This window comes from Camelus bactrianus, chromosome 10, assembly GCF_048773025.1.
Source record: "Camelus bactrianus isolate YW-2024 breed Bactrian camel chromosome 10, ASM4877302v1, whole genome shotgun sequence".
NCBI classification, from domain to species: Eukaryota; Metazoa; Chordata; class Mammalia; order Artiodactyla; family Camelidae; genus Camelus; species Camelus bactrianus.
The window spans coordinates 4,969,571-4,995,441 of NC_133548.1; the positions used below are offsets into that span (position 1 = coordinate 4,969,571).

A 25,871-nucleotide genomic window follows, 5' to 3' on the forward strand; every position below is an offset into this window, starting at 1 on the left:
CACGCACACGCACACATACACACACGCATACACGCTGGGCACGCCCCCAGCCACGCTGGGGCCTGCCCTCCCGGAGTGGGTGGCCGCGAGGCGGGGCGGAGCAGGTCCCGGCGGCCGGAGGAAGTGCCCGGCCCGCTGCTGGGACTCCCGGGTGTCGCCGCGAGTCCTCTGGGTGGGGTCCAGCTATGGAGGCGGAGCCGCCGCTCTACCCAGTGGCCGGAGCTGCGGGTCCGCAGGGCGATGAGGACCGGCTCGGGGTCCCCGACGGGCCCGAGGCCCCAGTGAGCGGGGACGGGGATGGCATGGGGACGCGGGGTACGGGGAGGTTGGGTGCCGGGAGGGCCGGGATCTCCCCGCCGCGAGTGAGATGCGGCCCCGGGGCTGGGGTGCGGGGGGCCCGGGGCGCCCTGGCCGGGTGTGAGCGCCGCGCGTGCCCCGCAGCTGGACGAGCTGGTGGGCGCGTACCCCAACTACAACGAGGAGGAGGAGGAGCGCCGCTACTACCGCCGCAAGCGGCTCGGCGTGCTCAAGAACGTGCTGGCGGCCAGCGCGGGCGGCACGCTCACCTACGGCGTCTACCTGGGTAGGTGGCCCGCCGCGCGCCGCGCTGTTCCGCCCGGGGCCAGGCGAGGGGGCACGGCCCGGCGGGCGCGGCGCTGGAACCCGAGGCTCCCGCGCCGCCTCCCTCCCCAGACCTGAGGTTTCTCAGGGAAAGAGAAACGCTGGGGCCAGTCGGCCTCCCTTCCTCTTTCACTTCCCCGACTGCGCCCTCGCAGATGCAGCGGCGGCCTCCCCACAGCGGGGCGGGGGCCTTGCAGTGACCCAGCCAGAGCCTTCTTGAGTGTGTGGGTAGGGGGCTGGGCGCCCTGGGCAGTTCTGCTGCCTTAGGAGTCAGGGGCGCTGCGGTCCAAGAGGCCAGGGGAGCAATGCAGGGCGGGGCCGGGAGGCTGGATTCAAGCCACTGCCGCTGCCACTGGCTGGCAGGATGCTTGGTCCAGCCTGTCCTCATGGGTGTTAGAGTCCGGGATCCCTTCGGTGCCTGGAGCTCCCTGCGAGGCTTGCGTTCCAGCCTCTGGTTGGTTGCCGCCAGAGCCAGGCTGCCCCCTCCATGCCTGCTCCCCCCACCTCCCCACCAGGCCTCCTGCAGATGCAGCTGATCCTGCACTACGATGAGACCTACCGCGAGGTGAAGTATGGCAACATGGGGCTGCCGGACATAGACAGCAAGATGCTGATGGGCATCAACGTGACGCCCATCGCCGCCCTGCTCTACACACCTGTGCTCATCAGGTGTGACTCTGCTGTCCCCATGTGGGCTAAGCTGTTACCCCTATCTTGAAGGGGTGCAAGGGCTGTTGGACCATGGGGTCCCCAGCTGCCCTGGTGTTCTTGGGGTGAGAGAGAAGGGGTGAAATTCAGGTTTGAGGAAGAAGCAAGAGCTTTGCCCCAGAAAACTTTGGGTTTCAAGCAACAGAAATTCATCTAGGCTCCTTCCCTTAGCTTACCTGTGCCCATGTGGCATCACCCTTATGGCCTCCATGGCCCAGAGCCACAGTGACTTTCTGGGGTCAGGGCTGTGGAGTGTCTGTAGAGACTCTGATCAGTCAGCAAGGCCCAGACACCCACCCCTGGCCCAATCAGCTGTGGCAGTGCTGAGGGAAATTTCTCACTGAAAAGGGCATGGCTGGGCAGGTGTCCCAGGGGGTCTACTCTAGACCAGAGCCTTGGAGGCATCTGGTCCAGCCTTCAGGTCAGTGCAAAACTCCCCTCCACAAGTACCCTGCCTAGGGGGTAGGTCTGTGTTCACAGGGGACCCAGAGATTAGTGGACAGATTGGATGGGTGTTAGTTCCCCTGTCTTTAAATAAAAACACCCCCCCCCAAACTCCTTTATCACAATTGCACAAACAATCTTAGAATCATAATTGAAATCAGAAAGAAGAAAAGCCCTCCCAAGCCCTCCAGGCAATCCGCCGCCTCTGCTGTTGCCCCGACATGCGTGGGCAGCATTTCCGTCCTCATCGCTGGAGCGAGCCTGTGCGCAACGCCGCTTTTGCTTTCTTTTCACTGCACACGTCTTGGCCTGCTCCACAGTGAGGACTTCCGTGATGTTAGCATCTTCTGCAGAGATGTGGGCACTGAACTGTGCCTCAGAGTGGGACCTTGTGACTCCCTCTCCTTTGCATGTTCACTTTGTGCTTCTGGCTGTTTCCTCATCTTAAAATTAAAAAGGAAACCTCCTAGGATAAATTCTCAGTGCTGCCCTTATGAGGTCAGCAGCGTATAAAAGGCTTTACAGCTCTTGAAACTCTTATTAATAGCTAACTCTTACTTCGGTTCCTTTGTGCTGGACACGTTATAAATATTATCTCATTCCCTACAATCCAGGATGGGTGCGCTAATCTTAGACATGGAGAAACCAAGAGCTTGAACCCATTCCCACAGGCAGAACTGGGAGACTGAAGGTCTGAACCCAAGCAGAGTGACTCCAAACCCCTAGGCTTGCCCCCTGCCCCCACCCTGCCTAAACTCCCAGGCTGATTTCCCAAAGGGCTGAGCCACCTGCGTGACCACTGGCTGCATGTGTCATTTTTAAAACCACAGCCTCCCCAGCAATGAGTGCTAGTATTTTTACTTTTTGCTGTTTTGCTCCATCAAAATGTACAGTGCAGTTTTGGTGCCCTCCCCCGTATAGATCAGAGGGGCTGCCTATCTATTTACTATATGGCAAGATAAGGGTAATTAAAGAACCAGGGCCCTGTAATAGAAGAGAAAAGGATTGTCTCAGAAAACCAGTCATTGAGCTTTGAGCTTCCTGGGACCTGACAAAGAGAGAAAATAATGATCACTCAGGAAACAAACAAACAAACAAACCAAACAAACCCAACCCAAAGATCAAAGTAGTGGGTTTTTCTTTTTTAAGTTACATTCCTTTATTTTTTTCAATTTTTAAAGATGTTTATTGAAATATAGTCAGTTTACAATTTTATAAACATATATAACTGTGCCTTTATTTTTCTCGGGGGGTAGTAATTAGGTTTATTTATTTTTTTAAGGGAGGTACTGCGGATTAAACCCAGGACCTTGCGCATACTAAGCATGTGCTCTACCACTGAGCTATACCCACCCCCTGAAGTAGTGGGTTTTTAGCCTGACCAGCCTCCATGCCCTGAATGGGCCCTTATCCTGTCACTCATTACCCTCCTTTGAATATGGTATGACATTTTCCCAGAGCCAGTGAAGCTGTTGTTCTAGGAGCCAGTGAGGAGGAACCTTCCTGGCTGACCACAGTGGACTGCACGGGCAATGTGCAGAGAGGAAGGGGCGCCAGGGCGCTTCTCTCTGCTCCTCCATTTCCTTGGCCCAGCCTGGGATGAGTCCCTTGGACGTTCGCCTGGGCCCTGCAGTTACAGCACATGGGTGGAGAAGCGGGGCTGGTGAGTTAGCCCAGAACACAAATGAGGGCTGCATGTACCCAGGGGCCAGTGACTCATGACACCCCCTCCCGGCTTTATCTCCTCTGTCTTTGCAAGTGGCCATCAGAGGCTGGAGGTCTGGGCTCTAAGACCACATTACAGCTGTGAAAACTGAAGTGTGGATATAGTGGCTCACCTGAGGCCACCAGCAAGTCTGTATCCCTGAGACTCAGTTTTAGGGCCCTTGAATCCAAGGCCAGGGGTCTCTTCCCACCTCACCCAGCATCGTAAGCTGGGACCTGGCATTGTGGCCACTCTGGTTTTGGGCCACGGCAGTCTGGGTGGGCCCACGGTGACAGCATCCCTCCTACTGCCCGCAGGTTTTTTGGTACCAAGTGGATGATGTTCCTGGCTGTGGGCATCTATGCCCTTTTTGTCTCCACCAACTACTGGGAGCGCTACTACACCCTTGTACCCTCGGCCGTGGCCCTGGGCATGGCCATTGTGCCTCTGTGGGCCTCCATGGGCAACTACATCACCAGGTGAGCCTGGTGGGCAGGAGGGTGGGAGACTGGAGATCTGGCTGAGCCTCAGCTGGGGGACCGACCTTGGACCAGCCCCATCCACCCTCTGGGCCTCAGTTTTCCTGTCGTGAGAGACAGGGGCTGGCCAGCTGGTAACCCTGGGTGCAGGAAGTGGCATCTGGCAGAGGTTGGGCTGGGGAGAGCCTTCTCTCCTTTGTGGTCCAGGATGGCCCAGAAATACTACGAGTACTCCCACTACAAGGAGCAGGATGAGCAGGGCCCCCACCGGCGCCCACCTAGGGGCTCCCACGCACCCTATCTCCTGGTCTTCCAAGCCATCTTCTATAGCTTCTTCCACGTGAGTGCTATGTATGGGGACACTGGGGGGTGGGTGGTATCCAGGCCCAGAACTCACACATCGGAGCCCATTCCAGTCTCTTCTTCAGACCTCTAGTCCTACTGTCTTTTTTTTTTTTTTTAAGGGGAAGAGGTAACTAGGTTTATTTGTTTACTTATTTTTTAAGTGGAGGCACTTGGGATTGAACACAGGACCTTGTGCATGTTAGGCAGGTACTCTACCACTGAGCTATCTCCTCCCCACCCCACTGTCCTTTCTTGAGCCAGCCCCTGCTTGCTTCTAGTCACTGAGACCTCATTCCCTCCCTGTCCACAGTGCTGACCAGGAGGAAGTACTCCTGCTTTGGCCACCCCCTACCACCAGGCTGTCCCCCAGAGGTGGGAGGGATCCTGTCCTCCCGAGGCTGTGCGAGACCCCTCCCAGATCATGCCTGTGCCCCCTGCCTGGTTCCATGTCCCAAGCCTGACCCAAGCTGCCCTCCTGCCCACAGCTGAGCTTTGCCTGTGCCCAGCTCCCCATGATCTACTTCCTGAACCACTACCTGTATGACCTGAACCACACGCTGTACAATGTGCAGAGCTGCGGTAAGTCCTTGGGGGGGGGGTCCCAAGGTCTGCTCGCCTCCCCATGGAGTCATGCAGCAGATACTGGGCCCCCAAGAGCAGAGAGGATGCCCTTACTCACAGGGTTCAAGGCCGAGAGCCTGATGTCCTACAGCTCTGGTGAATGAGGTACAGGCCTTGTAGTTAGGACATCTGACCCAGCCTGGGGTGGCAGGGGTTGAGGGTGGCAGTCAGGGAAGGCTGCCTGGAAGAGTTGCCATCTGGGCTGAAGCCGCCTATGGGAATCTCTCAGGGCCAAGTGTACCCTTAGTGAAGGGCAAATGAATGGAGGTGGAAAGTAAACTGGCTCCCACTGCAGCCTCAGGGCAGGCAATAGGGCAGGGAAGGAGGGGAGGTGCTCTTCTCCTTGGGGGTGCTTTCAGCCCCAGTGGCCTTCACCTCCAAAGTGCTTCCCAAACACCGCGTTTGAACGCACCGTCCTCGCCCACCTCCTCCAACCCTCCCCTCTCACCCACCTGCTTTGCTGCACTTCTTTGTGGCTGAATTGATAGTGTGCCCTGTGCCCTGCCTCACAACACCCCCCACCCTCCGCTTTCTCAGGCACTAACAGCCAGGGCATCCTCAGCGGCTTCAACAAGACGGTTCTGCGGACGCTACCGCGGAGCCGAAACCTCATTGTGGTGGAAAGCGTCCTCATGGCGGTGGCCTTCCTGGCCATGCTGCTGGTGAGGCCCAGGATGGGGGTGCGGCGGACTCAGGTCTGGGACCGTGGCGGGGAGAGAGGAGTGCGGTCTGGTCTGGGCGCATTGATGGCCAGTCGGGAGTCAGGGCTGAGTCCTGAAAGGCGGACTGAGGCTAGGAGCTGGGCTTGAGGCTTGGGGGCGTGGCTGATGCCTGTGGACTGAGAGAGAAGTTGGAAACCCAAAGGCCAGTGACAGAGGGTCCAGGCCTGGTCCAGGGTCAAGCTGGAGACAGGGTCCTAGAGGACTGGCTGTGACAAGGACGGAACCACCGGCTGAGGGTCAGGAGGTGTGGCTCAAACCTGGGGGCGGTACCGGGAGGCAGAACCGAGGGCCTTGGGGGGGTGGCCTTTGCCTGAAGGCAGGGCTGGGAGACAAGGCCGCGCCTGTGGATATACCTGAGGGGCGGGGCTGTGTCCCGGGGGTGGGGGAAGGTGCTGCTGGCCGCAGGGTCACCCCCTTGTCCGCAGGTGCTGGGCTTCTGCGGCGCTGCGTACCGGCCCACCGAGGAGATCGACCTGCGCAGCGTGGGCTGGGGCAACATCTTCCAGCTGCCCTTTAAGCACGTGCGCGACTTCCGCCTGCGCCACCTCGTGCCCTTCTTTATCTACAGCGGCTTCGAGGTGCTCTTTGCTTGCACTGGTCTCGCTCTGGTGAGTGCAGCCTGCAGAGGGTTGCCAGATAAAATACACGATGTCCAAGTAAATTTGATTTTCAGATAAACAAGGAATAATTTTTGAATATATGTATAAGTATGCACCACCCCATTTTATATTAAGGACTTGAACATCAGCAGATTTTGATATGGGTGCAGGGTTCCTGGAACCAGTCTGCCGCGGATACCCAGGGGCAGTTGTAGGCCCAGATATTTCCCTCCCTCTTCTTTCTTTTCCCTCCCTTCCCCCATCCCCCTTCATCCTTGGGAAAATTACTTTAACCTCTCTGAGCCTTTCCTTATCTGTGAAGTGTTTAATGACCATGCTCACGTCCAGAGGTGTTGTGCTGTTGAGATGGGATGACATTCCATGTGGGGTTTCAGCCTTGGTGTCTGGGGACACTGTCTGAGCATTTTCTCATTGTCCGTCCCTGAGGAACCTTCCTACGGGCCTTGGAGGGAGCTGGCCCCGAGGTGGCCTGAAGTGAGATCCTGTGGGGAAGGCCAGAGCCCTGGTCAGTTGACCCTCCAACACTCACCCCTGTCCCCCCAGGGCTATGGCGTGTGCTCAGTGGGGCTGGAACGCCTGGCGTACCTCCTTGTGGCTTACAGCCTGGGTGCCTCGGCCGCCTCTGTCCTGGGCCTGCTGGGGCTGTGGCTGCCACGCCCGGTGCCCCTGGTGGCTGGGGCTGGACTGCACCTGCTGCTCACTCTCAGCCTCTTTTTCTGGGCCCCGGCGCCTCGGGTCCTGCAACACAGCTGGATTCTCTATGTAGCAGCCGCCCTCTGGGGTGTGGGCAGCGCCCTCAACAAGACTGGGCTCAGCGGTGAGTACAACAGTGCACCCTAGGATGGCTGGGTGGGGGCCACGTGGCTCCCTTAGGGCGGTTGTGGGGAGCACAGATATCCCAGGAACACGGACATGTGGGCTGACAGACACACTGAAGGTCAGCCGTGGGGTCCCGTGGACTGAAGGTAGGTGGGGCTTCCAGTGGACACTCTAGGGGTGGAAGGAAGTCCCGTGGACACTGTAGCGCCAGATGAGGAGGGCTGTGGACATCCTGAAGGCAGGTGTGGGAGTCGCATGCCATAGACATCCTGTGGACTCCCCAGGGTAGGCAGGGGAGTCAGCATGAGATCCTGTCACTACATTGCCTGGGGCTCAGTGAACACCTCTTAGGGACGGTGTAAAAACCACATTGGGGTTACCTTGTTTTCATACCAGGGGACAACACCCGCCTTGGCATAGTTTCCATGACCCTGGGAGCAGATGGGGGGTCTTTGCCCCAGGGAGCATGGGAAGCAGCCGGTGACCCTGTCCACACTCCAGGGGTTATGCGCAGATATGGATATGGCCTTTTTATGGAGAGGAGCCAGGAGGAGCCATAAAACCCCAGCACCCATCTGCGGAGTCCAGGCCGCGAGTCTGGGCTGCTGGGGTGGGGGTGCTTGTGAAAGGGGCCCTGCCTGCAGAAAGGAGGGGGTGGGACAGAGTTCAGCTGTGTGATGCTCTCTGCCCACAGATGAGCGTATGTCAGTGGCATGCAGCTGGTACACGTGGGTGTAGCCATTTTGGTGTCCCACACTGGCATCTGTTCTGATGGGCCAGTGCTGTTAACAGTTCTGGACATCACCCCTGTATGACATGGTGGTGGTCATACCTGCTGCAGGCAGGGAAGGAGATGGTTCAGGCAGTCCCAGCACCCACCATCCAAGAGTCAGACAGCTATATCCGCCGTGGAGGATGGAGCCCCACACTCTGGACCACCTTCTTTTGGCTGTTTTGTTCAGGGGCTGGACCTTGAATTCATGATATGTCTGGTCTTGGGCCTAGTCCCAACATCCCCTTCTGCCCAGCTCTGCTTCCTGCCTCCTCTAGTGGCCGCCAGGGAGCTCCGTAGGGTACAGTCACACTGCAGGACCTCAGGATGGGGTTGTGAGTGGGAGTGGAGGGGCTGGCGAGGGTGCAGTTTGCCAGGTTCTGTGCGCGCTTTCTCCCATTAAAATCTCGCAACACAGTGTATACGCGTCATCTCATTTTACAGAAGACAAAAGTGGCTCTGGGGAGTTAATTTAGACCAAGTCATCCACAGAGCCAGCATTTGAATCCACATCTCTGTAGAGTGCTGACAGCAGAGTCTGAATCTCCTGACTCCCTGTCCAGTGCTCTTTCTGCCCACCCTGGGGAGGATTCTTTGGGAAACAAGTTCCTCCCTCCCAACTTCAGGCTTGAGTTGCAGAAAGCTTGTTGCTATAGCATTTTGCCCTTCCTGAGCCCTGGGTGAGGAGAAACAACCCCTGCAGGCCTGGAACTGTGCGCCTAGGGTCCAGGAGAGGACAAGATGTGACTGCGCATAGAACTTTCCACTTTTGAGGCCACATGTGTGTCCCAGAGTAGGCCCACTGCATCCCAGCAAGGGAGCTCACTGCGCCTGCCTCAGCTCTGCTCCCAGGCAGGTGATCACCAGGGTGTCCACCGGGGGGCAGGCCAGGACCGGTTTACATGGGCTTTCTAGAGGCTCCGGCCAAGAGCGGCAGCCCTAGGCCCCAAGTGACTTTTCCCCCCTTTTTGCCCTGTCCCCCCTGCCTGCAGCACTCCTGGGAATTCTGTATGAGGACAAAGAGAGGCAAGACTTCATCTTCACCATCTACCACTGGTGGCAGGCCTTGGCCATTTTCGCAGTCTACTTGGGCTCAAGCCTGCCCATGAAGGTGAGGGGGCAGGGTGGGAGGAGAGCTACCCCCTCCCCGACCCCCCTTCTGTGTGCCAGTCCTGGCTTCCCAGCTCCTGAAGGACACCACTCCCCAGGGGCTAGGCCCTGGGCCAAGCACATTGAGTGGCCCCAAACCCAGCACTCACTTCCTGCCTGACCTTCTGCCGGCCTCAGTTTACCCATTTCTGAAAGGGTTCACAGTTTTTGTTCTTTCCTTGTGGGCACATCCCAGCCACCTTGTGGGTAGTTTGGTAACCTGTTCACTAGATGTTGGTCTCTGAGCTGGATGCCCAGGCTCTGTCTCTCTTTTTGGCCCTCAGGGGTCCTCATGCTCTGCTCCCACCCACTGGTGGGTCAGTTTAGCAGGTCCCGACCAACATTTGAAAAAGAGAAATAGAATAGGAAATAGCACGGAGTATGCATGTGAATATGAGTGTCTGTACTGAGTTATGACATTGAATTGTTTCTGACTGCAAATTACAGTCAAAATCTCCATCATTGCTTATGATCCCCACATGTAAGCGACAGTCATCTAAACCCTGGCAAAGGAGGACCAGGACTGTGTCCAGCACATATCAACATCTTCATGTCTACCCTATAAGGCAAAGGGATTATCACTACGTTTAGGGAAACAGCCCCTGAGAGGTCGGGTGACCGTAAGGGACAGAGCTGGGGTTTCAGCCTTGCCCGCAGTGTGCCCAGAAAGCATGGATGGTGGGGCAGCTCCCGGGAGGAGGGAAGGACTGCAGAGGAGCTGCGAGATGGGTGTGCTACAGAGGAGTGGGTCTCTCCGGGTGAGGATCTGGCCCGGGAACGTGCGGGACTGACGGCCCCGGGTCCCCTGCGTCCCTCCCTGTGCTCCCAGGCAAAGCTGGCAGTGCTGCTGGTGACGCTGGTGGCGGCCGCTGCCTCGTACCTGTGGATGGAGCAGAAGCTGCGGCGGGGTGTGGTCCCGCGCCAGCCCCGCATCCCGCGGCCCCAGCACAAGGTGCGCGGCTACCGCTACCTGGAGGAGGACAACTCGGACGAGAGCGACGTGGAGAGCGAGCGCGGCGGCGGCGGCGGCGGCGGCGGAGGCCGGGGAGACGGCGTGGAGGAGGAGGCGCTGCCCGCCGGGCCGCGGGTCGGCCCCGAACCAGCCTGCCCCTACGAACAGGCGCTGGAACGCGATAGGTCCGAGGAGCGGTGAAGGGCCCAGCCTGATGGCCGGCCTCAGGGCACTGCGTCTCAGGCTGGGGCCACACTGATTCTGCGCCAGCTTCTGGAAGGACCCTCTGCGCGCCCCTCTGCACGTTCGGAACGCCCCTCCTAGAGCCCGGGCCACCTGGAGCTTGGGATTCGCCCCGCAGCCCCCTCCACGGAGGGGTGGGACCTCGAGATCCCTCTGCCAGGCCCACGGTTCGAGAGAGCACAGCCGGATTCCCCCTTCGACCCCTGGGGCCGCTTTCCACGACCTTCTCCCCGGCCCCAGGCCCGGGGCAGGGAGCCCCTAGTCCCGCCCCAGCTCTGCTACAGGCCAGGGCCCAGCGTGTCGCACGCTTTGCACGTCCTGTTCACATGGTCCGCCATGAGGTGCATATAGAAAATGAGCAATAAAGAGATTTTGTATTGTCCTGATTGGGTAATCTCCTGCCCTGGGGGAACACGGAGAGCGCCAGGGATGTGGGTCAGGCTGATCCAGCCGCTGGGGCACTATAGTCCTGACCTGCCCTTGCCGGGAGGGTCCTCTAAGCCCCACCCAGCAGGCTGTCCTTGCTCCTGGAGGCCCAGCCCCTCCCCACACCCACCTGCTTTTGCCAGTCCCACCCCATCCACTCAGGAGAAAGAAGCACCTGGGGTGGCCTGTCGAGATCACAGCAGAGGGTGTGACGGGGCTGCCAATCCCTTGTGGGTCTAGAGGATGGAACAGAGTCCAGAGGCCCATGTCCGGCTGCCCCCTCCTTAGCAAGAACCCCCAGCCTTACCGCCCACTCCCGTCATTTTTGTTTTTTTTTCTTTCTGTCTCTTTGGGATGCTTCTGCCAGAAGCTCCCCAAGGGTCTCCTTTGGGGGCAGAGTCCACTTCTGCGCCTTATGTGGGTCACTCCATGTCCAGTATGGGCTTGGGGCATGGATGTCTGAGCCCAGGTAAACTTGGCCACTGACCTCTCTGGGCTACAGTCTCAGCTGCGATGCCCAAGAGAGATGCAGAGGCTGGTGGGAGGGGGCAGATCCCTATGCTGGAGGGTGGCTCCCCACCATGGGGAGAGGAAACTGAGACCCACTGTGAAGGGTTTTGTGAGGACTTTGGACATGTGTCCACTCTGAGCAAACTAAAGTCCAGGTGGTTCGCAGTTTCAACATTAGATCAGGCCACGGTACTTCCACATCCCATCTTTGAGAAGCTGAGTTTCCTGTGGTTTGGGGATAAAAAGTGAAAATCACCACAGAACAAGAAATGAGGCTGGGGTGTCCAGTCTGGTTCTAAGGTTTGAGAAGCTAACTGGTGCACACAAATGATTAGAAGGTAGTGGTGGTTCTTAGAGAATGAAACTCCATTTCTTTTTTCTATTGATGCGCATTATACTTTCTAATTGATTACTGAGTTATCGGAACATAAATACTTATTAAGTTGGTTGGACATAAAATAATTCACAAATAGGATGGTTAGGTATTTCTTCTGGCCTAGGAGCACCTTGAGAAAAGTTACTGAGACACTAAGGGTGCCGTGAAAAGAGAAAATTTGGGCAGCTCTGAGTTAGCACAGGGCAGGCACAGAGTAAGTTTTCGATGCACATCAGCTGATAATGTTAAGTACATACAGTGAGTCCCTTACTGGACACCCCCCCGCCCCTCCTCCCCTTGTCCAGACAACTGGCTGCATCCATTCTAGAAGCAGGCTAGGGAAGGTGGTTGCACCTTCTGTGAGCCCTGGGAAGGGAGCCCCCCTCAGGGTCTGCTGTGAACCAACATCAACTAGTTGCCAAGTTGTTTTTGGCAGATCCAGGAGTCCTGCAATCAAGGGGGCAGCGAGAACTACAGCTGCCGTGAACCTCCCCACCAGGTGGCCTCTCCACTCAGATGGACGAAGGGCCGAAAACTGCCTGCTTGATCCACAGACTTTCAATGGCAGGCGGACCCAGATGGTCATGCAGTGTGACCAGGGGGCTGGGTGAAGCCCCACTCTGTCCTTCCCATCCCCCTCAGCATCTGGATGGAAAGGAAAGTTCTCCGAGGGCAGAAGTGGCAACATCCTCCTGGCAAGATTTCTAGCTAAATTCCAGCTGGAGTTGGGCAACCAGATGCTTAACAGCCAAACTCCACCTGGAGTTAGGCAACCTGATGCTCAGATAATGAGGGTGGGGTGACTTTTGGAAGAGTGTGGGTCCCTGGGTGTGCCAGGCAAGGGAGGGGAAGGGACGAGAATGGGTATACTGTTTCTCCTAGTTCAAAATCATTTCTAACAGCCCTTTCGATACTGGACAAAGACTCTGGAGATGAGATGGTGAAAAGGTGGCCCAGGTGCATGATGAAGCCTTTTGGGAGGGAGCATGCCTTCTGATCATGTGCCTTGCACCAGGGTGATTTCCCCATCAGAAGACTCCACACAGCCCACCTTGCAGCTCCTGGCGTGTGGAAAAGACCCCAAAAATGACACAGGTAGCTGGCCACACCTATGATAAGCAACACACAGGCACACCCAGGACAGGCAGGGTAACTGTCATTCATGGTGAGATAGGAGGGAAAGGAGCAGGATATGGCCATTAAAAGAGTAACACAATAATTAGCACCAAGATGGTGAAAGATTCAACTCTGAGCAGATCTTGAGCTTCAGTATACGCTCATTGAAATACACTAGCTGCTAAATGGCCCTCCCACAGGTGCCAGGAGAGTTTCAAGGCTGGTCAAAAAGTGAGTGGTGGCCCAATTTCTGGGAACCCCAGCCCCTCCCCCAAAGTAGTTGGAATAATCCAACTGGGACATGGCCATCCTCTCTCACCCCATTTTTCCTGCATCAGTGGCAGCAAGTCCCACCCAGCAGGCTGGCTCCTTCGGGGCAGCTTAACTGAGTTATTAGCTATGAATGCCCCACCTCTTAGCAGTTCCAGGTCCGGTTGCAAACTATGACCTTGATGTTGGTGTCATCTCCCTTTGTCTCTGTCACCTCTGGATAAGGTGACCCGATGGAGGTCTGGACTCTGGAGTGGAAGACCAGACTGTCTTGGCCTCTGCTTCTGTGATGTTGTCAGTCTGCTCCAGGGAGATTTTGAAATGATACAAATCCTACGACTCCACAGGGTAAGATTTTAACTGTGTTTAATTTCTCAATAGCAGGTTAGATAGCCTGAGGTCTCCTTCTAGAAACATCTAGAGACGCTGGATCAGAAACACACTTATTTTCAAATACATAGCTGAGCTCTCAAAAGAACAAGCAAAGCTCCTCCACTTCTCCCTCCCCCCACCCTCCACCCTGAAACAGGGGCCAACAGCAAAGAGGGGACTGGAACCCAGATTAGTCAGAAGAAGAGATGGTGCTTCAGCTGCCAGGGTCTGGGAGGGGCTGGGTTCTGAGACCGCGGGCTGGAGTTCTAACCACGTAGGGGCCACAGCCTGAAGGCAGGGACCCTTACCAGGTACGGGGCTGGTATTAAGGCCATGTAGGAAGCTGAGACCATAGAAAAGCAACACTTTCAGGGAAAGGGATGGAAGAAATTCCACCCACAGGCACAGAAAGATGTAAGGAAATTTGGGCTCTGGTTGGGGTAAAAGGTTTCCTGTGAGAGTTTTGCATTTTCAGTTTGGAGTGCCCGCAAAGGAGTCATCCCACCAGTACCATCTAGGAACCCCAAAGTTGAGAAATTAACATTAAATAGTAGTCGTTAGCTTAGTAGTACCCCTGGGGCTCCTGGCAAAACACACAGAAAAACTGTCAGATGCATCCCAGAAGCCCAGCTACCCAAGATTTTTCATGTAAAGGCCCTCTGAAACTGAGCTTGAAATCCAAAATTCCAGAACACATAGGGGAAGAAGTCACTGTGAATGAAAGACAACAGACCCCAAAGGGGCAGGATTAGGCGCCCCCCCCAAACACCTCCCCCAGCTGTGAGAAAGAGGCTGAAAAATAGGTGTGTGTGGCAGGTAGCTGCTGAAATGTCTCCCAGTGCTCTCTAAACTTTGACCCTGCTCCCCTTTGCATCATCTCCTCCCCTTGGCTGTGGGATGGACCTAGTGATTTTCTTCTCAGAGTACGTCCTGTGGTAGGCAACAGGCTAAGCTGGCCTCTAAGGCTCTCATGCAGTTCCCGTGTGTGTTGGCAGGGACACCGAAAGAGATAGGAGTGTGTCTCACGGTCAGGCTCCCAATCCCCACAAGTTGGTCAAAGGTGATAGTACCTTGGGTGGGCCTGAACTAACTAGGTGAGTCCCTTGAAAGAAGGACGGGGGCAGAGAGGCCATCTCCTGCTGGCCTGGAGGAAGACAGAGTACCACAGCAGGAACCTCAGAGGCCTCGAGGGGCTGCCAGCCAGCAAGAACACGGGAGCCTTAGTGCTGCAACCACAGGGCACCGAATTCTACCAACACTCTAGTGAGTGTGGAGGAGGATTCCAGCTCCAGATGAGAAGATGGCCCAGTGGCCCCTCACTTGCAGCCATGTGGGGCCCTGAGCAGAGGCCCCGGATATGTCGGGCCGACTCCTGACCTGAATCAATTGTGAGATGATATATGGAGGTTGTTTTAAGTGTCTGAGTTTGTGGTGACTTGTTGCCCAACAAGAGAAAGAAGGCGGCAAAAGTGATGGGTAGTCACTGCTGAGATGAGGTTAAAGCCTGATTCTGTCTGGCCCCACCCTCTGGCTCTCGTGGCTGGCTCGCTCTGGCCCTACGGGGAGGCCCACGTGGCGGCCCACGTGGCTGAGAATGGAGGGCAGCCTCCTGCACAATCTGTGAAGCCCTCAGTCCAACAGCCCGAGAGAACACGGATCCTGCCAGCAACCACAGGAGTGAACTTGGACAAAGGTCCTCCTGTGCCCTTGATTAACAGAGGCACAAAGGCATCAATGGACTTGGCCCAAAATTTATTAGTCATGTAGGAAACGGAGACTCCATTCACCTGAGAAGAGTACACAGAAACTCGCACGCGCCAGATCCAAGGGCAGAGGCAGTGATTTCACAGGAACCTGGGCCAGACCTGCCTGCTGGATTTGGAGGGTCTCCTGGGGACATGGGGGATGGCTGTGGCTCACTCAGGGGACTTAAAAGCTGGTGATGGACATTCTGAGAGATTAATTCCGGGAGTGTTAATCTCCATGAGCTTTCCTGGAAGCCGACACCTTGACTGGATCATTAGCACCAAGACCCAGCCCCACCCAACAGCCTGTAGGGAAGCCTCAGGCCAAACAACATACAGGGTGGGAACACAGCCACACCCATCAGCAGGCTTCCTAGGCCACAAACACCTCTAAACACTGGTGGGCCCTACCCACTAGAGGTCCAGGACCAAGCTTCCCCCAAGCAGTGGGCAGGCACCGGCTCCCCCGCCAGGAACCCTGCATAAACCTCTAGTCCAGCCTCATCCACTAGGGGCAGATACTAGAAATAAGCAAACAATAAACCCAAAGCCCGTGGAAGGAATCCACAAACACATAGAAAGATAGACTATATGAGGTGGCAAAGGATTATCTCCCAGGCCAAGGCACAAGATAAAATCCCAGAAGAAGAAATAAGTGATGAGGAAATAAGTAATTTATCTCAGAAAGAATTTAAAGTAATGATGGCAAAGATATTTAGAGAACTCAAGAGGAGAAGGGAGGTACAGAGTGAAGTTTTTAGCAAAGAGTTGGAAAATATAAAGAATACCCAAACACAGTTGAAGAATAAAATCACTGAAATGAACAATACACTAGAAGGAATCAAGAATAGACTAAATGACCGACAACATTACGCCATTTGCAGCAACATGGATGCTCCTGGAAAATGTCATTCTAAGTGAAGAAAGCCAGAAGGAAAAATACCATATAAGATTGTTCATATGTGGAATCTAAAATACAAAAAACAAAAACCAAAAAACAAACAAAGCATAAATACAAAACACAAATATACTCATAGACATAGAATACAAATTTGTGGTTCCCAAGGGGGGGTGGTGGGAAGGGATAGACTGGGATTTCAAAACTGTAGAATAGATAAACAAGATTATACTATATAGCACTGGGAAATACACACAAGATCTTATGGTAGCTCACAGAGAAAAAAATGTGACAATGAATATATATATGTTCATGTAAAATTGAAAAATTGTGCTCTACACTGGAATTTGACACATTGTAAAATGATTATAAATCAATAAAAAATGTTTAAAAGAAATAGACTAAATGAGGCAGAAGAATGAATCAGTGAGCTAGAAGACAGACTAGTGGAAATCACTACTTCAGAATAGAAAAAAGAAAAAAGAATAAAAAGGAATGAAGATGGTTTAAGAAAAATCTGGGACAACATGAAACGCACCAATATTCACATTATAGGGGTCCCAGAAAGAGAAGAGAGAGAGAAAGGACCTGAGAAAATTTTTGGAGAGGTAATAACCAAAAAATTCCCCAACTTGGGAAAGGAAACAGTCACCCAAGTCTTGGAAGCACAGAGAGTTCCACACAGGATCAGCCCAAAGAGGAACACACCAAGGCACACGGTCATCAAATGGACAACAATTCAGGATAAGGAGAAAATATTAAAATTAGCAAGAGAAAAGCAATGAATAACATACAAGAGAACTCCCATATGGTTATCAGCTGATTTTTCAGCAGAAACTCTACAGGCCAGAAGGGAGTGACACGATACATTTAAAGTGATGCAAGGGGGAAACTTGCAACCAAGAATACTCTATCCAGCAAGGCTCTTGTTCAGACTTGATGGAGAAATCACAAGCTTCACAGATAAACAAAATCTAAAAGATTTCAACACCACCAAACCAGCTTTACAACAAATGTTAAAGGACCTTCTCTAGTCATCAAACCATAGAAAAGAGAACAAAAAGAAGAAAGAGAAAAAAAGAGAGAGAGACCTACAAAAGATTACTTTGGCTGTCTGGGGTCTTTTGTGGTTCCTTATAAATTTGGGAATTATTTGTTCTAGTTGTGTGAGGAATGTCACCTGTATTTTGATGGGGGTTGTGTTGGGTCTGTGGATTGCTTTGGGTATTGTGGCCATTTTGGACGTTATTCTAGAATGATGATTGAGAAGCTAAAAAAAAAAAAAAAAATGGTGCCAGGTACCACAACAGTAACTAAACTTAGCTGTTTTCTGGGGTTTTGTTTTTTATCTTTTTTTGGCGTGTGCTGGATGTCTGTATGATTTTGTTCAGATGCCTGCAGAATCTGGAAACACTCTTGCTGATATTGGTGCATAACATACTGCTGTTGGTCTTTTTATAAAAATAAAACAAATAAATCTATATATACATGCATATATACATATATAATTTGAATTTTTGGAAACTTTAGCTGTGCTGTCAACTTTGGAAAAAGCATCCCAGTTGTACTGTGTTGGGTTGGCACTGTACAAAAATGAACAGCCATGTTGGTCTAGAAACGTTAAACATACGTTTTTCCACTTGTACAGGGGTAACACATTGTACTAAATATGTAAGGTCTTATCTGTTAGTTTGATTACAGAAACTAACAAAGTATTCTCTAAATAAAAAAAGAAAAGAAAAGTGGAGGACAACTGTAGGAAAATGGGGTCAGGGGAAATAGCTTCAATTAAAATTTCTAGAAGATTAGCAGAGTAGGCAGTAATTAGAGAAAGCAAGGCAGATGCTAAGCTCAGCCCATGCTAAGCTCAACATTGATTAAGGGTGTGTGCTGTAATTTTAGTTAAGGATTATATACATATGCATATGTTATTTGAAAGGATTGGGGATATGAGAGAAAAAGAGAGGGGTAGGTGGGACTTCGGATCTGTTTTTGAAGACACGTGAGGACTGGTGCGATATTTATAGGGCTGTTAGGGGTAGGGGAAGCATCTAAGGGGGAAGTGATACAGGAGTTGCTCCTGGAATTAAGTCCATCCATCTATGTGGACCTGGAGATCAGAGTGCTGTTACCATCAGGAATGAATTTGATGTCTAGGCAGAGTTTATCAGGATGCGAGTAATCTTGTTGGGATTTGGAATATAATTTTGAGGCAACTTTACAGCCTTCAGGATAGAGCTGTATTGCGCAATGATAGACAAACACCATGGGATAATGTCAATCTTCCTCCCTGTGGCAGTTACATCATATTGTGGATATGAGGAGCCCAAGGGTGCTCGCGTTCTGCTTTGGTGCCATTTCCAGTATTTTAGAACAATTCCATCTGCTAATAATATCACCATATAGAGGCAAGAAGTTTAGAGGCCTCATATGGGTGCAGTCTGTCATTTGGGGGGCTTTTTGTTATAAAGTATGACTCCTTTTTAAATGCAAAAAAATGGCCAATTGAAGAATTTTCACAGATTATATATTGTTAGAACTGACTTATTATCTTACATTCTAGGAGGCTGGGCTCCTACAGAATACTGAATAAATCAAATGATACTGGATGGCAATGGGGCTGAAAGATGACGGCGCATTGAGTATTTCAGACCTAAGTGGGATCCCCCAGTGTGGGGCAGTGTCCTAGACCCACATTGTACTCAAGGAATAGCCAGAAAGCTGAGAGGGGGCATTCTTGTGCATGGGCTTAAAGATCTCAGGGCCTGGAAGGCCTGAACTTAGAATAGGCAGCATCTGGGGACCTCATTTAATATCTGCATATTCAGGAGAACTTGGGAGCATCACCTCTTGAAAGACACCTTAGGATGTGCCAATTATAATTCTTAACTGTCCTGTGAAAATTTTTCATTAGAATTGTTAATTGTGCATTTTGGTAAAATTTGCAACTTGGTAGGTCTACAGCAGCAGGAGACTAAAAATAAAGGTTGAGCCCTCTTGGAGTTCATACTTTGAGGGTCACATTAGGGAAGGGAGTGGTATCTCTCTTCCACCTCAATCTGGTCTCCTTCTTACCAGTCTCTCCTTACCTTAGGGACTGAAGAAAAATTGTCCTATGGAAAAAGATAAAATGAAATTATACTTTAAAAAATATTAAGTTTTCCAATCCATGAACATAGAATATCTTTCCATTTATGTAAATATTCTTTCATTTCTTTCAGCAGTGATTTGCATTTCAGTATAAAAATTGTTTTCCTCCTTGGTTAAATTTATTCCTAGGTATTTTATTCTTTTGGATGAAATTGTAAATGGAGTTGTTTTTTCATTTCTTTTTCAAATTGTTTATTGCTGGTGCATAGAAACACAACTGATTTTTGAATGTTGACCCTGTAACTTTGCTGAATTTCTTTATTAGCTCTAGCAGTGCATGTGCAAAAATGTGTGTTTTTGTATTCTTTGGGATTTTTTACATATAGAATCATATCACTTGCAAATAAAAATTATGTTGCTTCTTAATTTCCAATTTGGATGACTTTTATTTCTTTTTTCTTGTCTTATTACTCTGGCTAGAATTTGTAGTAAAATATTGAATGGCAGTGGTGATGAAAGAGTAGAAAATGAACTAGCTTCCCTGATGCTAAAGCTGTTTGCTGATTCTTCCTAAGAGATCCTGCAGTTTGCTTTCTTCCCCTTTCTGCTTTTTATGCTAAACAACCCATAGACATTCAATAACTTTAACCAGGATGAAGATCATGGGCCAATAATCTCAGAAGAGTGGACAGATCCTCTGCAGTTCCCCTGTGATGCCAGAAAGATTCATCAAGGTTCAGGGGAATGTAGCAGCACCCTGTAAAACACTCTGATTATTATCACCTTTTCTGTTCCATCCAGTTCTTTTCTATAAAACTTCAAGACGCCAACTCCAAGACAGATTCACAGTCTCTAAGGCATAAAGGAGCCTGCTGTGACTCCCCTTTGCCTGGTAAAGCAATAAAGCTATTCTTTTCTAATACTCCCAAGACTCTGCCTCTGAGTCTTAATCCATTTTCAGAATACAGGGGCTGGTTGTGTGGTGACAGTGAAAGCAGTCATCCTCGTCTTATTCCGGATCTTAAGAAGGAAACTCTCAGTCTTTCACCATTGAGAACAAAGTTAGCTGTGGATTTTTCATAAACTCCTTTTGTCATGTGAAGGAAGTCCCCTTCAATTCTTGGTTTGCTGAGTGTTTTTATTATGAGAGGGTGTTGAATGTGCCAAAAAAATTCAAATCTATTGATATAGTCATGTCCCTTTTTTCCTTCACTGTATTAACGTGACCTATTACTTTGATTTATTTTCTTGCTGTTGAATCACTCTTTATTTCCTGGGATAAGTCCCACTAAGTCATGGAGTGTAATCCTTTTAATGTTCTATGAATCATAATACTTTATGACCCAGTATTATAAATAACATTGCATCATGTTTGTTATATTCTGTTCTTTAGAAGCAAGGCATTAGGTGCAGCCCATACTCACAGGGAGAGGACTACACAGCGTCATGAGTACCACAGGCAGGGCTCACTGGGAGCCGTGTCAGAAGCTGCCTATCAGAGTCACCTGGGGATTGATTATATTATTCTTTCAGCCGCTTTGCACACACACAACAATAACAACAATAAAGAAAACTTTACACTAGTGGGTTTATAGGTGTTTTCCCAAATATGCAAGAAATAGGTCATCCTGAGCTTACAAGTATCTTCCAGAGAATAGAAAAGAAGAAACGCTCTCTAGTTTACTCCATTAAGCTAGTCCATCCTTGATACCAAAACAGAAATAGAAAGTAAGAAAAAGGAAAAGATAGGTCAATTACATGCATGAATAGAGATGTTAAAGTGTTTAATATTTTATTAGCAAACCTAATCCAGCAACATATAAAAAACAAAGTTCTTCTAATGTAACTCACCATATTAGTAGATGAAAGGAGAAAAGACATGTATAATCTTTTCAACAAAGAAAAAACATCTGACAAAACTCACTATCTGTTTATGATTTAAAATAAAAAAAACAAAACAAAACAAGGTTTCTCATCAAGCTAGGTATAAAAGGGAATTTTCGTCCCCTGGTAAAGAAATCTTCCAAAAACCTACAGCAAAAGTTATACTTAAAGGTGAATCCTTAGACACAGTCCCACTAAAACAAGAACTAAACAATAATTCCTACTGTCATTTGCTTCTATTTAACACTGCACTGGAGGTCCTAGTCAATAGAGTAAAACAAGAAAAACCAATCAAATGTAAAAATTGAAAAGGAAGAAACAAAATTGTCAATTGCTTCATCTTCATTTACATAAAAACCTCATTATTATTAGAATTAGTTATGAAAATAAGATTCCTACAAGAAGTAAATTGCATCCGCATACTCCATCTACACACTTCTAGAAAGTGCAACTTTTAGAATAGCAATAAAAGCAAGCTACTTAGGTATACATCTAACAAAAGGTGTGCTAGCAGAAAAAATTATAATATTGTATTGAAAGTCATTAACAAAGAGCAGAATCAGTGGAAAGTTATATCACCTTTATGGATGAGAAAATTCTTAAAGATGTCAGATTCACCAAAAATGATCTATAAATTTAAACACCATCAAGACTCCAGTACAAATTTTCATGTGACTTGGTGAGCTGATTCTAATATGTTTATGGAAAACAAATAGGCCAGGAATAAACCAAGATAATTTGAAAGAAAATCAAGGCAGGGAGACTTGCCCTACTAGATTTCAAGATGTTTTATTAAACTATAGTACTCAAGACAGCGTAGTATTGGTATAAGGAGGGAGAAATAAACAAGTCTACAGAACAGAGGAGGGAGCTCAGAAGCAGACTCACTAGAGACGATTTATCATCCAGATGATTGCTAGAACGACTGGTTATAAAAAATTGCACTGGATCTCTACTTCACACCATTTCCACAGTAAACAGATTCTAGCAGAACTTTAAATGCAGGGGGTGGGTATAGCTCAAGTGGTAGAGTGCATGCTGAGCATGCATGAGGTCCTGGGGTTTGAACCCAGCACCTCCTCTAAGAATAAATAAACCTGATTACCTCCCCCCACCAAAAGAAGAAAAATAAACAAACTTAATGTGAAAAGCCAACTTGTGGAAGAAAATACCCAAAAAAATTTTTTTAGAAACTTAGGGTAGAAAAAGTTTTTTTTTGATTTTCAGATTATGCCACTACTTTATTCTTCATCCATAATTAGGGTAACCCCAGGATTCTTAGGGACTTTTTGGGGATGGGGATGTGGAGGTAATTAGGTTTATTTATTTGTTTATTTTTTAATGGAAGTACTGGGGATTGAATACGTATGTATGCTAGGCATGCACTCTGCCACTGAGCTATACCCTCCCCCCGGAAACAGATTTCTTAAACAAATTAAAAAAAAAAAAGCACAAATCTTAAAGAAAAAAAATTAATTAGACTATGCTTGTAATGTCCTCTAGCCAAAGACCACTGCGAACCCACTTATCTTTGAATAAGTTGGATTTATTGCTCATGAGGCCAGGGAGGACTGTGAGACATGTCAGTAAGACGGCATTAGAAATGACTTACAGGACTCGTGGTTGTGTCAGGTGGTTTGGGGCAGGGTTTGAGGAAGTTGGGCTTTTCTCAGGACTGTGTGCTGTCGGAAGTGGGGCTATTTCTATAGTTGGGTACCTGCATAAATCTTCTCTGTAGGGAGTATAGACTAGAACGAAGATTAAGCTGTGACTGGTCCAACAGCTGCAGTTACTCTGTTCATGTTCTGCAGGAGAACAGCACAGTCTAGCTGACAGTGCCAACCCAGCTCTCGGATGTCAGGGCTTGTTTACTCTTTTGCGACATTAACTTAAAATCTAATTCACAGAGGCTACCATAAACAAAGTGGAAACAGAATCTGTCAACTCAGAGAAGATATTTCAAGACATATACCTGGCTTCCAACCTGGCTTGTTAGGAGCTTGGAAGTCGTCGCTTCATCTTAGCTCCGTATAATACAGAAATCGTGCTCCTTGGTATTTATTTACTCAAAGGAGCGGAAAGCTTATGTCCACACAAAAACCTGAACAAAATGTTTACAGCAGCTTTATTCCTAGCTGCCAAATGTGGAAGCAACCAAGATGCCCTTGCTAGGTGAAACTACAGAAACAGTAAAAAAAAACCAGTGGGTGCCAGGGATTTGGGGTGAGGGAGGGATGACGAGGCAGAGCACAGGTGATCAGGGCCGTGAAATCGTTCTGAAATCTACAGTGGTGGATACATGTCTTCATGCATTTGTCACAACATGCAACACCAGGCGTGAACCCAAAGGTAAACCGTGGACTTTGAGTGATGACGATGGAGGTTCATTGGTCGTAACAAAGGTACCACTCTGGTGGGGGATGTCGAGTGTGTGTGGAGGGGGGACAAAGGGAACTCTCTTTCCTTTTTGCTCAGTTTTGCTGTGAAGCTAAAAATGCTCTAGAAAATAAAGTTAATTAATTGAAAAGATACTAAATATGCAGGGATTACTGTTGCAAATATATAAAGAATTCCTACAAATCAATAAGATAAAAGACAAGGGAGGGTATAGCTCAGTGGCAGAGTGTGTGCTTAGCATGCATGAGGTTCTGGGTTCAATCCCCAGTACCTCCATTAAAAAATAAATAAAATAAAAATAAATAAACCTAATTACCCCCAAAAAATAAGATAAAAGAAAAATAAAACAATAGAAAACTGGACAGAAAACTGAACTGATGAGAAGTCCAGATCCAGTAGGATCAAGGAAGCCACTTTTCCTCGTACTGATCAGCCCGGGTTTGTAGGCACCTGCTTTCTTCTTGGTCCCCTCCTTGAGCCCTGCCAGTGCAGTCTCTCACTTGCCTCTCCACTTCAATGACATTTGCCAAGGTTGTGGCAAAGGGCTCCTTTTAGTCCTGTCTTACTGTGTCTCTAGCTGCCCCTTTGCTGTCCCCACATCCTACAGACTGTAGTTCCTCACGACTCCTTCACAGACACATTAGTGACTTCCTCCAGTCCTGTGGTCTTGAAGATGACCCTTGAGAAGATGGAGCCCAAATTCATACCCCAGCCAACCTTGGCCCTGAGCCCCTGACTCATGGTCCCTGCCTCCCACAGCCCAGCTTCTCCCCAGCCTCCTTCTCAGGAAATGACAGGTGCCCATCCATCCATCCACCCTTTGTTTCAGCTGAAACCTGCACAACCCCCCCTTTCTTGCTCCCTTCCCCATCCCCGAGTCCAGTGCAAGTCCTCCAGGTGCTACAGGCAAAGCTCCATTCATGCCAACACCCTCACCCAAACCCCCACGCCTGGCCTGGGCGATCCCTGTGGGCTCCATCTGTCTCCTCCCTCCCCTATGGCTCATCCAGGACCAACCAAAGGGGCAGGCACTATGATGGTGCCACCTGCTGAGACACTTCATGGGTTCCCCTGTACTCGGGATCAACAAAAGGATGGGGAAACATCATTTCCCCCTGGGCCTAGACCCTCACCTTTGTGTCCGTCCACCTGGAACAGACACTCTTCCCTCACAACCACAGGTGTCTGGTCATGTCTCCCCCAGGACTCAGCTCGGATGCGGCCCTGCCTGCTGCAGCCTTTCACTGCCCAGCGTCTAGTGACCATCCGGATTGTTTGGCCACGTGTTCAGTGTCACCCCCTCAGGACTGGTGCGTGCTGCCAGGCTGGTTCTCAGCCAGGTCCCGGGTGCAGTCTGCCCCTTAATGAACAGCAAATTTTTGTTGACAACTGGAATACATTTTTCTGGGAGTCATGATCCCATGTCACGAGGGGTGACAAAGTGGCTTTTGCTCCCCATGGTAGGCTGTTAATGGCTCCCAAAGATAGGTCCACCTGCTAACCTGCTGTAAATGAGACCTAATTTAGCACCTTTTGGAAGTTCGAGATTTGCAGATACTAATATATATAAAATAGATAAACAAGTTTCTACTGTACAGCACAAGGAACTATATTCAGTATCTTGTAGTAACTTATGGTAACAAAGAATATGAAAACAAATATATGTATGTTCATGTATGACTGAAGCATTATGCTGTGCACCAGAAATCAATACAACATTGTAAACTGACTATACATCAATAAAATACATACATACACACAAAAAAAGAAATAGCACCTTTGATACAGGAAAATGCAGAGCAGGAGGAAGGCTGAGTCCATGGTTCGTATCCCGCAAAGTGTGGGTCCCTGGCTTCACGCAGGAAAGAATTCAAGAGAGGGCCACAGTTGAATAAAAGTAGATTTATTCAGAGAGATACACACATTCCAGAGACAGACATTCTTCTGCTTCCTGGAATCTAGTAGGTGCTGGAGAAATACTGGCAGAAATATTTGATGGCCAACCTCCAGGGGTGCCAGTTGTAGGTCAGGAGCTGTGATCTGTCCTGTCTGCTCTCATGTCTTCCCATGGGAGCCCATGTCAAGAACCATGACAATTAAGTGCAATTGTTACCTCAGAGAGGCTCTGAGAGGTTAAGCAACTTGCCAAGGAGTAAATAGGAGAAGGGAAAAGAATGACGCACCGCCCCCAGCCACAGATGCCCCTGCCCATCCTGGCTCTCTTTGCAGCTGCCAGGGCCCCTTCCTCTGCCCCACGGATGCCAGTCAGGCACATTAGGAGAGTGCAAATGAGGGAGCGCTGCGAGGTGGGGATGGAGAGGGGCGGGCGGACATGAGGACTTGGTGCAGGGACCTGGGTGGGCTGAAATGCTCTGCTGGCCGAGGGTGTCCTGGAGGAGGCTGCCAGGGCCCCACTCGTTTTCATCTTGTAATCTTATCTTTCTCCTTAATCAAGTGATGTTCTGCCAGGCTTTCTTAGCCAACACAGAGCAGCCTGGAGTTGCCAGACCTGTTTCCAGGCCAGCTGTGTCAGGGTGGGGCAGGCAAGTGACGGGTGTCAATGTGGGAGTCAGGAGGAGGCCAGACC

General features: G+C 50.1%; 1 protein-coding gene across 2 annotated transcripts; it reads left to right on the top strand.

The window, feature by feature from the left end:
* The first annotated feature begins 65 nt into the window (after nucleotides 1-65).
* UNC93B1 (unc-93 homolog B1, TLR signaling regulator) lies at nucleotides 66-10,582 on the top strand. 2 transcript variants are annotated; one of them, XM_074371624.1, is made up of 11 exons: nucleotides 66-281; nucleotides 442-583; nucleotides 1,137-1,290; nucleotides 3,796-3,957; nucleotides 4,057-4,297; nucleotides 4,788-4,881; nucleotides 5,461-5,585; nucleotides 6,071-6,253; nucleotides 6,809-7,082; nucleotides 8,849-8,967; nucleotides 9,835-10,582. In XM_074371624.1, the coding sequence occupies exons 1-11, from the start codon at nucleotides 186-188 to the stop codon at nucleotides 10,156-10,158; spliced, it is 1,914 nt and encodes a 637-aa protein (XP_074227725.1). In that variant the 5' UTR covers nucleotides 66-185; the 3' UTR covers nucleotides 10,159-10,582. The 2 variants fall into 2 exon arrangements, with proteins under 2 accessions (XP_074227725.1, XP_074227726.1); XM_074371625.1 differs by having other exon boundaries at nucleotides 68-281; nucleotides 4,165-4,297.
* Nucleotides 10,583-25,871: the final 15,289 nt, after the last annotated feature.

Coding starts and splice junctions, on each gene's coding strand:
- UNC93B1 (XM_074371624.1), top strand. CDS start 186: ATGGAGGCGGAGCCGCCGCTCTACCCAGTGGCCGGAGCTGCGGGTCCG. Junction 7,083..8,848: donor CAACAAGACTGGGCTCAGCG/GTGAGTACAACA, acceptor CCCTGCCTGCAG/CACTCCTGGGAATTCTGTAT. Junction 8,968..9,834: donor GCTCAAGCCTGCCCATGAAG/GTGAGGGGGCAG, acceptor CTGTGCTCCCAG/GCAAAGCTGGCAGTGCTGCT.